We start from the raw sequence: 15,438 nt of genomic DNA on the forward strand, positions 1-15,438 counted from the left end.
TTCCTCTGACGTGAGAGTGTTCAAGAAAGAATTAAAGGATTACTAGAGGACCCTATTGGATTAGTGGAGCAGTTAGATCAGTTTCTTCCCATATTTATACATGGGAAGAGATGCAATCAATAATGACCGTTTTATTCACACCAGAGGAAAGACAGATGATACAGGCAGCTGGGATACTGATATGGGAAAGGGAGCAGATGTAAGGACCTCCTGGGGACCTGAAAATGCCTGTAGTGTGCCCCACTTGGGACCAAAACAGCACTGGGGGAAGACAAGACATGGAGGAGTACAGAACATTAATTATAGGAGGTATCAAAGAAGTAGCTCCATGAAATCAAAATGCTTGTAAAGCTTTTGATGAGCAGCAAAAGAGGGAAGAAACCCCAACAGAGTAGCTAGAAAGATTGAAGGAAAATATGAGGTAATATTCAGGGGTTGACCTGTGGGAATCCTTAAAATCAGAGGGTTTTGGGAAAGCTGCAAAAGGCAGGCCTCAGAGATAAGAGAACTGCAATTAGAGCTAAGCAGTAGCCATAAGATTTGTCAGCAGAAAAATTATATAAGAAGTAGAAATGTAAGGACAAATAGAACAATGGTCTGTGTATTAACACTTGTCTAGAATAACTCCCTAAGCTGCAGAAAAGTATATCTAGCAAGATATTAGGAAGTTCTAAGCTTAATAATAGAACTCTATGCATTGTGTTTTAAGGTTTACAAGCAGGCATTGTATTTGAAATAAGCAGGCATTGTTTTACCAAAAGGTACGTGTGCTTATAGTGGTGAGACAGAACTACTGTCAATGTGCTTTATGCTTTGTGTCATTGGTCAAATAACTTTTGAAGTAAGTTGTAACATTAAGTTCTTTGTCTGATGCTGGGAATGTGAGCTGTTGGCATCTTCCCATTGTCATAACCATGTGATGAGAGTGATGCTAGAAAATAAACCACTTGAGACACATTCCTCAGCCGTTCTGTCCCGTTCATGATTTGTACACAGACACCCCTGGCCAGCAATATGACCCTGATACAACGGCCAGACAAATCTTACTAAGGATAAATTTTGTCACTCATGATTGGTCAGATATACAGAGGAAGTTAGAAAACTTAGATGGTTGGCAAGTAAGGAGATTAGAAGATCTTTTGAGACACAGAAGCTGTATGTAAAGAAGGATGAAGAGAAGGCCAAGGAGAAAGCCAAGGTAATGGTAACTGCCATTAGGGAAGGACACCAGCATATAAAGAACAACCCGTGTATGGGAGGGGGACCCCAAATGTGAGATGATAGAGGGAGGGGGGATGCAGCTCCTTGGGACTGGACACAAAAAAAAGAGTTTGGGAGATGGGGGCACCTAGGACCAGTTTGCTTTTACTGTAAAGAGAATGGGCATATCAGAAAGAATTGCCCCCAGAAGAAAAAGGACCTGAGGGTCTATGAGGCTTAGCAAAAAGGAGAAGCAGAAGACTAGGGGTGTCAGGGGCTCTGCCTCCTGGGGACAGAATACCATCAGGAGCCCTTGATAACTTTAAAAATGGGTCCCCAGGAGGAAGAATTCGAATTCTTAATAGACACAGGGGCTGAAAGAACTTGTGTTTGTAGAATTCCAAAGGGGTGCAAAAAGGGTCAAGATACCATGCAAGTAGTAGGTGCAAAAGGGGAAGGGTTCCAAGTCTCATTTATAAAGCAAGTTAAGTTCAAAGGGACAAATATAATAGGGATTGGGAATGTCCTATTAGTTCCAGAAGCTGGGTGCAATTTATTAGGGTGGGATATACAAGTGCAGTTGGACATGGGAGTACTCCCAGAGGAAGCAAAATTGGTAGTTAGGCTTCTCCAACTAAGGGAAAAAGATAAGAAAAACATTAATAAAATAGTATGGACAAAACTGAAAAATTGAGGTAAATAAACATTAAACCTGCAGTAATAAAAATAGTTAATGAAAACCATCCAGTTCAGGTATGACAATATCCCTGACTCTCCCTGGAAGGAAGACAAGGACTATGGCCGGTGATCCAGGGCCTACTCGAGGAGGGGACCTTCGAACCATGTATGCACCCCCCATAATACACACATATTACCAGTAAAGAAGTATTATAGGTGAGTATTATAGGCTTGTCCAAGACTTGAGAGAAGTGAATAAAAGAACAGCGAATCGATACCCAGTAGTGCCTAACCCCTATACACTACTGACATCAAACCAGTGGTTTAGTGTAATAGACCTAAAAGATGCTTTTTGGGCTTGCCCACTTGCAGGAGAAGGTAGAAATGGATACATTTGCCTTTGAAGAGAAGGACTCTGATTCAGGGAAGAAGCAATAGCTTTGGTGGACTAGGTTACCCCAAGGGTTTTCCAAATCCTCAAACCTATTCAGTGGTCAAGCACTAGGAGAAGTACTACAACTTTTCTCCATCAAACCTGAGATAAAACTTATCCAATATGTAGATGATTTGTTTCTCTCAGGACAAGAAGAAAAAGAAGTTTGAGAATCCACCATGGCATTACATTTCCTGGGGGACCAAGGACTTCAGGTATCAAAAGGGAAACTCCAATTTGTAGAATGTGAAGTAAAATACCTAAGACATGATTTTTCAAGGGAGCCAGCAACTGAACCCTGAGAAAATTATGGGCATAGTCTCAATTCTCACTAAATCTAAGACAGAAGTTAGAAGGTTTCTAGGCTTGTCGGGATATTGTAGGTTATGGATTGAAAGATACTCGCAGGCTGTCAAGTTCTTGTATGAAAAGTTAGTAGATTAGGTGGGAAAAAGAAGATGAGCAAAAGTTTGAAGCTTTAAAGCAAAAGTTAGTCAGTGCACCAGCACTGAGCCTTCTTGCCTTAGACAAACCCCTTTATCTGTAGATATAGAAAAAAAACTAGCCCAAGACAGGGACGATCCAGGAAACCAGTGGCCTATTTATCAAAATTACTAGACCCTGTCAGCTGGGGGTGGCCAACTGGCGTTCAAGCAGTGGCAGTGACTGCTCTGCTTGTAGAAGAAAGCAAAAAATTAACCTTTGGGGGAAAATTGAAGATATATACCCCACACTCAGTTAGGAATATCCTGAGCCAAAAGGCTGAGAAATGGCTCACTGATTCCCAAGTAAAATATGAAGCCATCTTAATAGATAATGATTTAGCGCTAATCGTGAGTAACCAACTCAACCCTGCCCAGTTTTTATACAGAGAACCAGATGAACTAATACATAATTACCTAGAAGTTATAAACTATCAAACTAAAGTAAGACAGGACCTAACAGATCAACCACTCCAAGGAGGGAAATGATTGTACATTAATGGATCTTCAAGGGTAATTCAGCGGCACCGGGTATCGGGGTACGCTACAGTGGATGAATGTGGGAAAGAAATTCTGTGCTGTCCTTGTGAGCCAGTTAAGGCTTCCTGAAGATAAAGGAAAGCCCCATATCTCTCCTGAGGAAGACACCAAGGTTATCACCATGGCGACGTGATGAAGGAGAGAAAGTTAAAAGATACAGACTCTAGCTGGCTCACAGAAGGACGTGGCTCCTTGATCACCTACTGAGAACTTTGTTTCTTTCTTATAACCAATGGGCAGTGAATGTGTATGTTAGGTAAATGTAAATATCTTGAAAAAGTATAAAAGCAACATGTTGCTATAATAAATCTCTTTCTTGCACCCTTCTGATGGAGTCGTGGTACTTCGTGCTGTGTCACGCTCTATAACGACAGATGAAGGGTTGGCAGCCACAGAAAAGGGAAAGTTACCTTCCAACTAGTCAGCCCAAGCATGTGAGTTATATGCCCTAAAATGAGCTCTAAAAATATTTCAACAGAAAGAGGGACAACATATACAGACTCAAAATATGCTTTTGGAGTAGTGCATACCTTTGGAAAAATTTGGGAAGAAAGGGGGCTATTAAATTAAAAGGGAAAGGGACTGATTCACAAGAAACTTATTTAAGAAGCATTAGAAACCTTACAATTACTAGGGGAAGTGGCAGTAGTATATGTTAAAAGATGTGGTATTATATTTTAGTTAAATGGTATGCTCTGTCTCACCCCTCAAAAATGTACCATTTATTCCTATGATCCTCCTCTGAAGTACCATGGATCTGTAATCCCCTTGGCCCAAGTCTGTTTCCGTGCCCACCTTGAATCTCCCTGTTAAGCTGTGGGGGGTGATGAGAAGTCTCTCTTGGCCCTTTCTCCCTAGGCTCTCCCTCTCTCCCGCTCCCTCCCCCTTCCCCCTCAGAAACCATGCTGCTCCCGGGGGTGGGATCCCCAATAAACCCTCATCTAATTAGCACCTCAGAAGCTGCGTGGAGTCTCCTTACATGCCTGCTGCAACCTATGGTCATACACCTTAGGGGGCCCCCCAGGGACTCCTGGGGGATCCCCCAAATGAACTGCAACAAAAAGACATCAAAAAGGGGTGACTCAAGAGGCACAAGGGAACAATTTAGCAGATTTAGAAGCTAAAATGCAGCCGAATCAGGGATAGAAAAACTAATTATGGTATTAGCCCGCATGAGAGAAATGCAAGAAGTCCCCATATTCAGTGGGACAGAAGAGGAATAACTCCTTAAAATAGGAGCCAAGAAAGATAATGAAAGGAAGTGGAGATTAGCAGATGAGAGGCAAATGTTGAATAAACCCCTTGCCAAAAAAAATGCTAGAAGGCATACATGATACAACGTATTAGGGTACTCAAGTGCTAAGTGATCAATTTCTCAGGGACTGGGATTGCATAGGAATTTTCGCAATATCTAAGCAAGTAACTGAACGGTCTGTGATATGTCAACAAGTGAATAAGAAAGTCATGAGGAAAACACCCAGAGGAGGGTGAGAACTAGCCTTACAGCCCTTTCAAAACACCCAAGTAGACTTTACCGAGCTTCCCCAGGTACACCGGTGGAAGATTTTGCTAGTGATAGTAGGTCACTTGACTCATTGGGTAGCGGGTAGAGGCAGTACTGACTGTTAAAGCCAATACCAATGTTGTGAATAAAACACTTCTAGAATCAATCATCCCCTGATATGGAATGATAAACAGGATTGATTCAGACCAAGGAGCTCACTTCACATCTAAAATATTGCAGAAAGTTGTTCAAACCCTGGGAGTAAAATGGGAATTACACACTCCACAGAGTTCTGGTTGTGTTGAGAGGATGAATCAAACTCTTGAAAGAACTCTAGTTCAGCTGATGTTTGAAACCCAGATGCCATGGATAAAATGTCTCCCTTTAGCCTTGTAAAGAATTAGAACCCACCCAGCCCTGGTCAGATCTGGGGGTCTCAGCTGATGAAATGATGTTTGGGTTACCCTTTTTGACCTTGCCCCAGGAGGTTGCCACCTATGAGGAAGGGGAAGCCAATGCCAAGAAATATGTTATGTCTATAGCACAAACCTTAGAAGGGCTAAGACATAAAGGGGCAATTCCTCAAACTACCATCCTGGATTTCAGAACCCTTAATATTAATCCTGGAGATTGGGTAATGATCAAGTCATTAAGAGATCAGCCCCTAATTCTTCGGTGTATCAGCTGTGCAAACTGCAGAGCGGAGATGGACTCATGCCAACAGAGTTAAAGGCCCAGTAGAAGAACCCAAAGAACGGGCTATAACATCCAGACTGGGTGAAATGAGATTGACTTTCAAGCAGAGACCAAGAGATAACTAGAAAAACAACAAGATACCCAAAAAGTAGAGTCAAGTTTCCACCAGCCAACTTGAGAACTGTTTTCCTGTTTTAATGGGTGAGAATTACAAGCATCTGCTATGGGGAAGCACACAAGGGACTGTAACAGGTAATGAGACAGCCTCCTTAAGAACCACAAGTAAAGCAAGACAAGGAATGGAGGGCAAGACTAGGTTGGTCCCTTTGTTCACTACCAAGAAGATTCCATAGCCCTGCTGTAGGTAGCAACCCCATAGGCATGGTAAGGTAGGGGCAAAAAAGGCCATACTGGACCTCTATTATTCCTCAATTGTCTTTTATTACAAAAGGGATTAGAGGGCAAGACCGAGTTGGGCTCTGTACTCACAATAAGATTCACCTACTATGGCTAGGAACCCCATAGGCAAGGTAGATGGGACTCAAAGCCATACTGGACCTCTGTGATGTCCTTTTGTCCATTCCAAATAAGTGTGTCTAGGGAAAACATGAGATTTTTTCTCTGGTTCCCACTGTCCTTGCCCACATCAATAGATGTTAGTACGACTCATGCAAGAGAGAAAAAAATTTTAAGTTAATTGTTCGAGCCAAATGACTTATAGAAAATGAAACAGGGGGGTTTGTTATAGATGAGTAATGCGATGGTTGACTCTCACAATTAAAGAGTGAATATTAAGTATATGTTAAGAGAAGTTTTGTAGATATATAGTTATGTTTCTCCCCCCTTGCATTGTTATCACAGGATGGCCTGGGTAGTCCAGACACTTGGGAGGACTGACTTGTTACTATGGCAACACCCGACCTCCAATCAAGATAAAAGAAAATTATCTCCACCACTGGACAGTGAAGAAGGAGTTGATTGACAGAACTTTGGGAGTGGCTAATGGGTTAAAAAGACAGAACATTCATTGTGTGGATGAGCAGACGGTGATAGAATCCTTTGCTCCTGGCGCGCTGTATTATTTTCTCTATTCAGTCTTCTGTTGTACTTTTTGATAAGGTTTTAATAAACCTTCTAAAATTTTTAAGTGAGTGTCATTTCTCACAGTTGAGGCTCCTTCTGTCTCAAAAATCTTTTCAAAAATGGCAGAACCATCCATCAGCAAATTGCATTCAAAACATTACTCCATCCTTCCCTCTCGGGAGCTTTTTGTAGGGCCTTGTCCAATAGATCTCCTGGCTATAGCAGAATTTGTGCTCTGAATTCTCTGGAACAGGAATTTATCTTGTCTACTAAATGGACTACAGACAGCAAGCTGCTTTTCAGAGGACAGTGTACAGTCAGCATATGGATGCTCAGTTACCAGCAGCAGACACCCTGCAGTGGGGCTCAATGATACAGCCTGGTCTCTGGAACAGAGGAAATCAAACATAACATCACCACTTGGCTTTTTCAGTTCCATTAGAAGCTGAACGTAAGCTACCAGAATTTGATGAGGAGTGGTTCATTTAAAACATCCCCACATTTCATTCACAGATAACCCTGGAAAAAAGGCATTCACTGCACACCCATGCAACAAAATTACCAGTGTTCTCAGTGACAAATTCAGCTTTTGTATCTTTACAAAATAACAAGTTTTGGAAAGGAGTCCTTGAAAGAAGGTAGTCAAAAGGGAGCTCTGATTACTACCTTCAAATGAGACTTTTATTTACAGAAATTGTCTGTAAGCATTTCTTAATGAGATACCTGTACTTTCAACTAACAGAAAAGAATCAAGGCTGACTGTCTGATTTAGCAATTGTCTCTTGCACTGTGTTGGTCTGTGATGATTTCACAGGCGGGAAAAAAAAATCCTTTTAAAAAATTAAACCATTTTTGTAACATCCTGTGTGAAAATCTGCTACCCACAGAATGGACTAGAGTTCAATTTAAGCCAGTCAGTGGACAGAAAGACCAAGTAACACCGGGAGAGAAAGCACACAGTGAAAAGTCAGTTTAATAAAATCTTGTATGAACAAATTATAGCAATTATCATAACTAGAATTCCTAAAACTAGAGAAGATTATGGGAAACATGGTAAATTTTGAAATATGTAACATGTTTCTAGAAAGTAAATAAACCATTTTCTACACTCACTGGGAGAGCAAGAGACCAGCTGAACTGCAGAATAGGATGGGTTAGGAGCAGTCATTCAATGGCAGTGTTACCCAAGCAATGGCATCAATTGATAGTTCAGGGAACAAAGAGGAGCCATGACAAAGTTGGACGGTTTTTATTTCTGCATGCTTTTAACAATCTGATCACCTCCCACCCTAGTTCTAGCGCAGGATGGCTGAGGATTCATTTATTGATATCATTTCCTGCCCTGTCTTTTCTAAACCAATGAACCGGGAACTGGACTACAGAAAGATGTTGTAATAACAACATTCTCTTACCTTAATGTTTGTGGTTGGTTTTTTTTTTTTTTTTTGCCATTTTATGGCTAAGAGGCTTAGTTCTGGTTTCAGTGACATCACCATTCTAACATCATTTTCATGGAATCACAGAGCACGATGAGTTGGAAGGGACCCACCAGGATCATCAAACTCAGCTCCTGGCCCTGCCCAGGGCACCCCACCCTATGACTGAGAGCACTGTCCAAATCCATCTTGAATTCAGGCTTGGTGCTGTGACCACTGCCCTGAGGAGCCCATTCCAGTTCTAAAATCACCCTCTGGGTGAAAAACTTTCTGATATCCAAGCTAAACCTTCCCTGACTCAGCTTCATGCTGTTTCCTCAAGCTCTGTCATTGGTTATCAGTGTACAGACTGGTACCTTCCCCTAACCTCCTCCCCCCATGAGGAGGTTGAAGACTGCATTGAAATCTCCTCTTAGTCACCCCTTCTCCAGGCTGAACAAACCAAGTGCCGTCAGCAGCTCCTCCTACAGCTTCCCTTCTAGACCCTTCCCCATCCTTGTGGCCCTTCTTTGGACATTTCTCTACTAGCTTAATGTCTTTCTTATACTGCGGGGCCCAAAACTGCCCCCAGAACTCAAGGTGAGGCTGCCCCTGTGCAGAGCAGAGACACAATCCCCTCCCTTGCTCAGTTGGCCTGATGCCCCATGGACATGGTATGCCCTCCTGGTTGCCAGAGTACACTGTTGAGTCATCAGCAAGCATGTTCAACTTTACCACACTCTTCAGTATTTTTTTTTCCACTTGGAAATCTGAAAGGCTATACTTGTGTGGGTCAGTAGCCAACAGGCTATACAGGAATTGTCAACACCACACAAAAGTTAATAGGAGGCCTAAGGGGACAGATGGAACACAAGCACGATCAAGGGGAAGATTGCTGTAAGGCAGCAGAGCTGGTCACCATTACCTCCCCTCAAACAGCCGCTGCTTGGTACAGGAAGCACAACGCAGGGCTCAGGGTGTTTTGTTTGCTTGCTGGCTGACACAGGTTTTAATGTAATTCCCATGTACATTTTGATATGACAATCTTACATAGATCTTTTGAGACACATGGGCATTATCCAGATTTGCCTGTCACTGGCTTACTAAGGCTTAAAGCAGAGAGCTAAGTCAGGGTTCTGCTTTGGCTAACAGCATCTTGCTGGGCAGGCCCTGAACTCAACCCACTGCCAATTCTGTTGGGATGCACAGCAACATTTCTGCCTTCACTATAAACATTTATGCAAAGCTTCTAGCTAAAAATAAAATCTGCATCAGTTAATAGTTGCCGAAATTTTTAGAAAGCTGTAGGTGATTGTGTACTATCAAACCCCAAAGCAAGCATACTTATTCACTATTTCTGAAACTTCATGCACCATCAATTGCATTTTAGGTAAAACACTTCAATGTTAGACTCAGCATGGATGCCATAGAGCCTGGGACCAGGAAATAATGCCTGTTTTCACAGAAGTAGGCTGTGCAGGCCAAGACACCTTATTAATTTTCCTTAGGAACAAGCTGCTGACAAGAAACAGCTTTACAGTGCAAGGGTTTTTGAAAAAAGAGTAGTTTAAATCTGAGTACCTCAACAATGTAAAAAGATCCCAGATCCAAAATGCAGATTGCTTACTCTAAATTTAGTCCCAGACCTTGTGATGCAGAAACAATTGTGTGGTGGGTACTAAGAAATCTGCCATGTTCCTGTTGAAGCATGCCAAGTGTAGGGGGTGCAGCAACAGGTCTGTGCATTGGTAAAAACCCCCATAACCCTAAGGAGGAAAAAAGAAAACCAAAATGCAAGAAGGCATGAGCAGACAATCCAGAGAGCTCAAGATGCAGTGGCACAGCTTATCATTAGCCCTCTTCAATTACCAGAAAAGTAATCATAGATGTTTCTTCAACTGGCTATCAGGAAAAGGGAAACAGCATCAGTCTTCAGCGATGATTAACAACAGGAAACAGGGGAAGAGTTGTTCTTGACTGCCAGTGAAAAGTGTTTCATTAAAATAGAGGAAATATGGACTGTTTTGCTATTTGAATGCTAAATTTCAAAGTTGATTTTGTGTTATCACCAGGGTTTCTGTTTTCAATTCATGTTGTATCAAATGCTTCTTTCCCTTTCATTTTATTTTAGGTGATGCATTTTAGATCGTTAACCTACAAAAGAGCAAGCATGCAAGTCAGAAATTATCAATCAGCAAACTATTTATAAAGGAAATAGAACAATTTGGGGAATTTAAAGTGAAAGTGACCTGGTGACTACCAAATTCCAACCTTGCTGGACAAGAACATACCATAGGTTTCAATAAGAAAATAAAAGTCAACTTTCACACAAAAGGCTCAAATGATTAAAAAACACCCAAAGGGAAAAAAAAAGAAAAAAAAAAGAAAAAAGGAAGAAGGATGAGTTACGGTTACAGTAGGAGTACTTCAGAATTGCACACAGAAAACCACATTTTTGCTTTTATTTGTGGTGGAACAGAATACAATAACCTTCAGCCCAAACTACTCAAGGCTGGCAGTATTACCTTTTTCTTCATGCTGCAAGACTTCAGGAAATGGAACAGGGACAGGAAGGGTTTAGAAGTTAAATTTTCTATTTAAGGCCATTAATTCAGCAAGATTTTAAAAAATGTTCTCAACTTTAAGCATGAAGAGTTGCATTGACTTCAGTAAGATTATTCACATACAGTTAAGTCAGGCAAGTGCTTATATGGCTTGTTGAATCAAGCCATTAAATGAGAGCTGCTTTATTATACAGATTTATTTTAATGGCTGGCAGAGCTCATTACATGAGCCTATTTTATTCTTCCAAGGGCTAACAGCTGTTTTGTCATTAACTTTTCTGAAGGTGTAACCTGTATGCCTCCTGCACTTTACTGTAGCCACAGAAATAAAATTTTCTAAGAAAAATTGTATGCAACATCTATTATATATAGTGGCTTAGCTCTCCCTTAAATAGTAACAGAAAAGAACAGTACAAAACAATAGTTTCACTTTTTCAACACACAAGAGCATCTTATTGAAAAACTAAAATAAAAAAGTCTCACCACAATATAAATCCCCAAAAAATAATAATGAAATGGGAAGAAAAAGGAGTTAGCAAAACGTCCTGCAGACTTTAAAGTCTCTTATCGCATTAAAAAAGCTTTTCTGGTGAACCACAATGTTTTGTTTCTTTCTGTTTACAAACCCACTAGACAGCAAACAATGGTGTCCACATCCACAACCTATGTTGGGATTAAAAGGTAGAAACATAACCTGCCCAATCTACAGTCCAAAAAAAAATAAAGGAACCCAAAAGGGCAGCCAGTGAGCATAGGAGCTATTGAGGACCGGGTTTCCCTGCGTATAGGGGAGTAGGGGTTATAAAAGCACAATTCGAGTTGGAACCGTGTCGAAAAGTTCTATCTTGGAGACCTGCAAGACATGAACTATTGAAAAAACAGCCAAAAGGTCCCAATGAAAAGCTGTGACAAGCTGTAATGTGCCATTTTAATTACAAGGAAGAGGGGAAATGGTTGGGGGGGGGGGGGGGTTGCATTTTGTGTTTTTGTTGTTTTGGGGTTGGATTTTTTTTTTTTTTTGCTCATCAATATGATGAGCTTTCAACGTCCCAAACCACATTCAGGTAGTTTCCAAGTCTGCTATTTTTTGTGTGGAATCTACTGATCCAGACCAAAAACCCAAACAAACAGAACAGAGATGCACAGTTCTTAAGTCCTGGAGCTTTCAAAACTGCCTGAAATAATTGCTGGCCTGGGGTATCCAGAGATGCCTGCAAGATGGTGTCCATAGCAGCCTTGCAAGCAGTCAGCTCACATCTGCTATGTGCTGCCAACGTTCTGCCCATCACCTTCATCATTAGGACCTGAAACAATAAAAGTAGTTATTGGTCATAAGAAATATCATTTGTTTCTTGCCTTGGGGTAAGAAACCCATCCCAAGAAGCCTACATAAGTCTCAGATTCAGGTGTTCCATGAGAGATGAAAACTGTAGAATTCTTCCACCTCCACCTTGCATATGGCTTTCTCCAGACTAAGATCTGTCTACTGTAGTATTTTATGTTCCTGACTAATCTAGTTCAGGAATCCTAGGCAGCATCCCAAAACCTAAAAGCTCAGTTTCCAAGCTTCCCACTGCTTTTGTTCATATTCACTCCTCCTTTTTTACCCTTCTGTGAATCAGGATGGAGGACTGTCCAAGGCTCTATGTTCTCAGCCACAAGAAAGCGAAGCACAGATGACCTCCAAGTTGAGAATACAAAAGGAAACCTTCCTCAAGCTGAAGACTAGTACTTTTCTTAAATCATGATCTCCTCATGCACAATAAAAAACATTACACTACTTCCATGCCCCTTTGTAAACCTTCTGCTTTCCAAACAGCTCTCTACTGAAAGGCCAGTCTGGATGCTGTCTACTGATCCTGAATCATCTCAGGTTTTATGTGCAACTCCTGGCCATGATGAAGGCAAAAATGAAACTCAGAACCACCCTTAGAAATCCTGTAAATGATAAAAAGCACAGAAAACCTCTGCTAAACCATGGCATGTAACTCACAGGCAGCACAGGAGCCTTTTACCAGTTTGGAGAATAAGCAAGGAGTATTTCTTTTCAAAAAGGAAAGCCATGCAATAGTCCTACTCTATAGACATACACAAAGAGCACAGACTGCTTTAAGAAATGACACAGAAGAATGCATGGAAAACAGGAAACACCACTGTCTTTCTTACTTACCACTTCCAACTGATCCTGAAGGTGCAATGACATCATCATCATCACTGTCTTCCTCATTTGACTGTGCTACCTCTGGCTCAGGTGCTACATTCTTGATTTCTTGCTCTTGTTCCACTCTACTGCGCAAAGCCAAGATCCGATGGTGCAATGCAGCATACAACTGCCCTGTATCTTTAGAGCTTGCCTGCATTTTTTAATATTCAGAAATAAGAAAAAGGTGCATGGAATCATAACACAATAAAACACTACTGACATAATACACACCAGTCATGCCAGATTTCAAAATATACTTTTTAGTTTTCTCATAAAGTGTTTTTCGAACCAGTCAGAATGGGCTGTGGTACACGCAGTAAGTAGGACATTAGATATACAGAACTCTGGGGGTGAGAGTATATTCCTCTGCTTAGTTCCAACTTTCTCTGGCTAACATACCCAGTATTTGCTGATCTCATATAACCTTCTTCACAAAGAAATCACATAGCTTTCCTGACACCTCCCAAAAGCTCATATTAAAAAGACCTTCAATTAAAATCTTGCAGATTTTTGCTGGCCTGTCAATAATTCAACTTCACACATTAGTTAATCATCATCAAGCCAATTGTTTCATGAGGCACTGGCATAAAATTTCAATATGAGATATAATGAGAAGACTCAATGAACAGACAGGCAATTATTCAAAAAATTTTTTGAACAGTCTCTGTTTCAGAGGGAAGCATTTTTGACAATCTGTCAAATTCTTTCATAAAAAATAGCTTCCATCCACCCCATCTGACACTTGAATGTGTCAACTCCGTATCTGCAAAATTCCCCTGCAATAAACTGAAATGAAAAAATAATTCCAAACAAGATATTTTTATCAATACTAAAATCAAGAGTGAATAACCTGATGATACATTAACTCAAAACTTTCAAAACTAGAAAAATATGGAGAAAAACTTATCCAATAATTTCACTTCTTTTTCTTCATCAATGCATATTCTGGGACTCCAGATCCCAGCCCTAGAAATCTAATGTCACAGGGAAAGCTGACCATTTGCTGATGCTCTCAATTTCTGATCCCTAGGAACACTAATTCTGTTGCAAGATGCTTGTTCTTTCGCATCTTGTGTAAAATCAGTCTAAATCAAAAGTATGTTCTCAGACCTCTCCAAATCTGTTAGGTCATTCTCTAACGTCTGCTAAAGCACTTTCTCCCTAGCTGACTGTACGATCAGATCCCAAATGTTTTAGTAATTCTGATTGCAATTGCTGTTCCCCATTTAGTAAGCTCAGAAATCACTATTCATCCTCCCACAATGCAGTTTTCCTGTGCTGAAAGTTCCACTAGACCTAATTTTGGTTAAACTACTGCATAAAATCTATTAAATAATGCCAATTTTTATTTAAATCAGAAAATAATTTGCATGAAACAGTATAGTTAGAGTCTGTGTGGAACAGATCCCATGACTCCATGGGCAATGCTTTGAACAACATGGCTTCTTAGGGTAGCCTTTGATGTGGCATTTGTTCACAACTAGTCTAGTTGTGAACAAAGTTTGCTTTGACTTTTCAGACAAGCAAATCTGCCAAGTGTCTTGTCTTCAGGGCAGGGGTGATGTTAAGACAGTGTAGGGTGCAAATAAAAATTGAATGGTACCTCAGCTACAGTTTAAAGTACGTACCAACTTTAGTAGGATGGTTAAGACATAAACAGTACTCACTGATATAAGAAAAACTTTAACTCCTTGGTCCTCTGTATCCATGGCAGTGATCCGGATACTCTTCTCACTGGCTTTATCAATCTGCATCTGAGCCCAGAGCTTGGTATTTAAGATTAACCTGAGACTCCCCTGAGTCCTCATCACTAAAGCCAAGTTACAAGATCAGTTAGGTGGAAAAAGACACATCAGGAAGCTCAAAACAGTCAAGACACTTGTTACTGTACAAAGGTCTCAGTATTTTTACAAATAAGCCCTCTTACGCTTTTGTCACAACTGTAAATGAGGAGAATGTACGCTTGTGTGGGTTTTGGCTGGGGTAGAGTCAACTTTCTTCCCAGTCACTGGTACGGAGCTGTATTTTGGGTTTGTGCTGAACATACAGTTGATAGTATAGAGATGGTTTTTTATTGCTGAGCAGTGCTTGCACAGAGCAAAGGTCTTTTCTGCTTTTCATACTACTACACTGATGAGGAGGATGGGAGTATGTAATACATTATGGTCATAGGCTGGAGATAGGGAAGATAGAAACTACCGATGATCATGTGACAAACAGCTCAGTTTATTGTTCGGCGTCCCCTTTTACAGGGGGTTCCTGTGCTTGGACAACTGATTGGTTGGGGTCTCTGCACTGCCTAGCTCCCTGACAAATGATATGTCTGCATTCAGGATTGAATGGAACTGGCTGGGGTTCTTTGTTTGAGTTCAAATCTATCCTATCACTGCTCACCTAGGGACTTTATTTTTTTTCTCTAATAAACTAGTCAAGCCGAATAGGATCTAGATGGCCAGATTTATCTAGGTGGCCAGCTACATACCAGCTGTGCTGTGACAAGTATGTGGGAGGTTAGGGGCAGACACAGCTGGGACAGGTGACTCAAACTGACTAAAGGGATATTCCAGACCACAGAACATCATGCTCAGGATATAAAGCAGGGGGAAGAGGAGGAAGGGAGAATATTTGGAGGGATGGCAT

General features: G+C 41.0%; 1 protein-coding gene across 2 annotated transcripts in view; it reads right to left on the reverse strand.

The window, feature by feature from the left end:
• Positions 1-6,896: 6,896 nt before the first annotated feature.
• The window catches only part of RANBP3 (RAN binding protein 3), a 57,586-nt gene continuing 49,044 nt past the window's right edge, over positions 6,897-15,438 (reverse strand). The window contains exons 15-18 of one of the 2 annotated variants that reach the window (XR_014616725.1): positions 14,466-14,608; positions 12,766-12,949; positions 9,901-11,899; positions 6,897-7,002 (exon numbers count right to left, since the gene is read on the reverse strand). Coding sequence is in view for 1 of the 2 variants with exons in the window: in XM_084220959.1 (XP_084077085.1) it covers positions 11,856-11,899; positions 12,766-12,949; positions 14,466-14,608 (371 nt within the window). In the remaining variant the exon portion in view is untranslated. Of the gene's footprint in view, positions 7,003-7,674; positions 11,900-12,765; positions 12,950-14,465; positions 14,609-15,438 lie in introns of those variants that run through there. The other variant, XM_084220959.1, reaches the window with a different exon arrangement.

The sequence above is a fragment of the Fringilla coelebs genome, assembly GCF_963513975.1.
Source record: "Fringilla coelebs genome assembly, chromosome: 24".
NCBI lineage: Eukaryota > Metazoa > Chordata > Aves > Passeriformes > Fringillidae > Fringilla > Fringilla coelebs.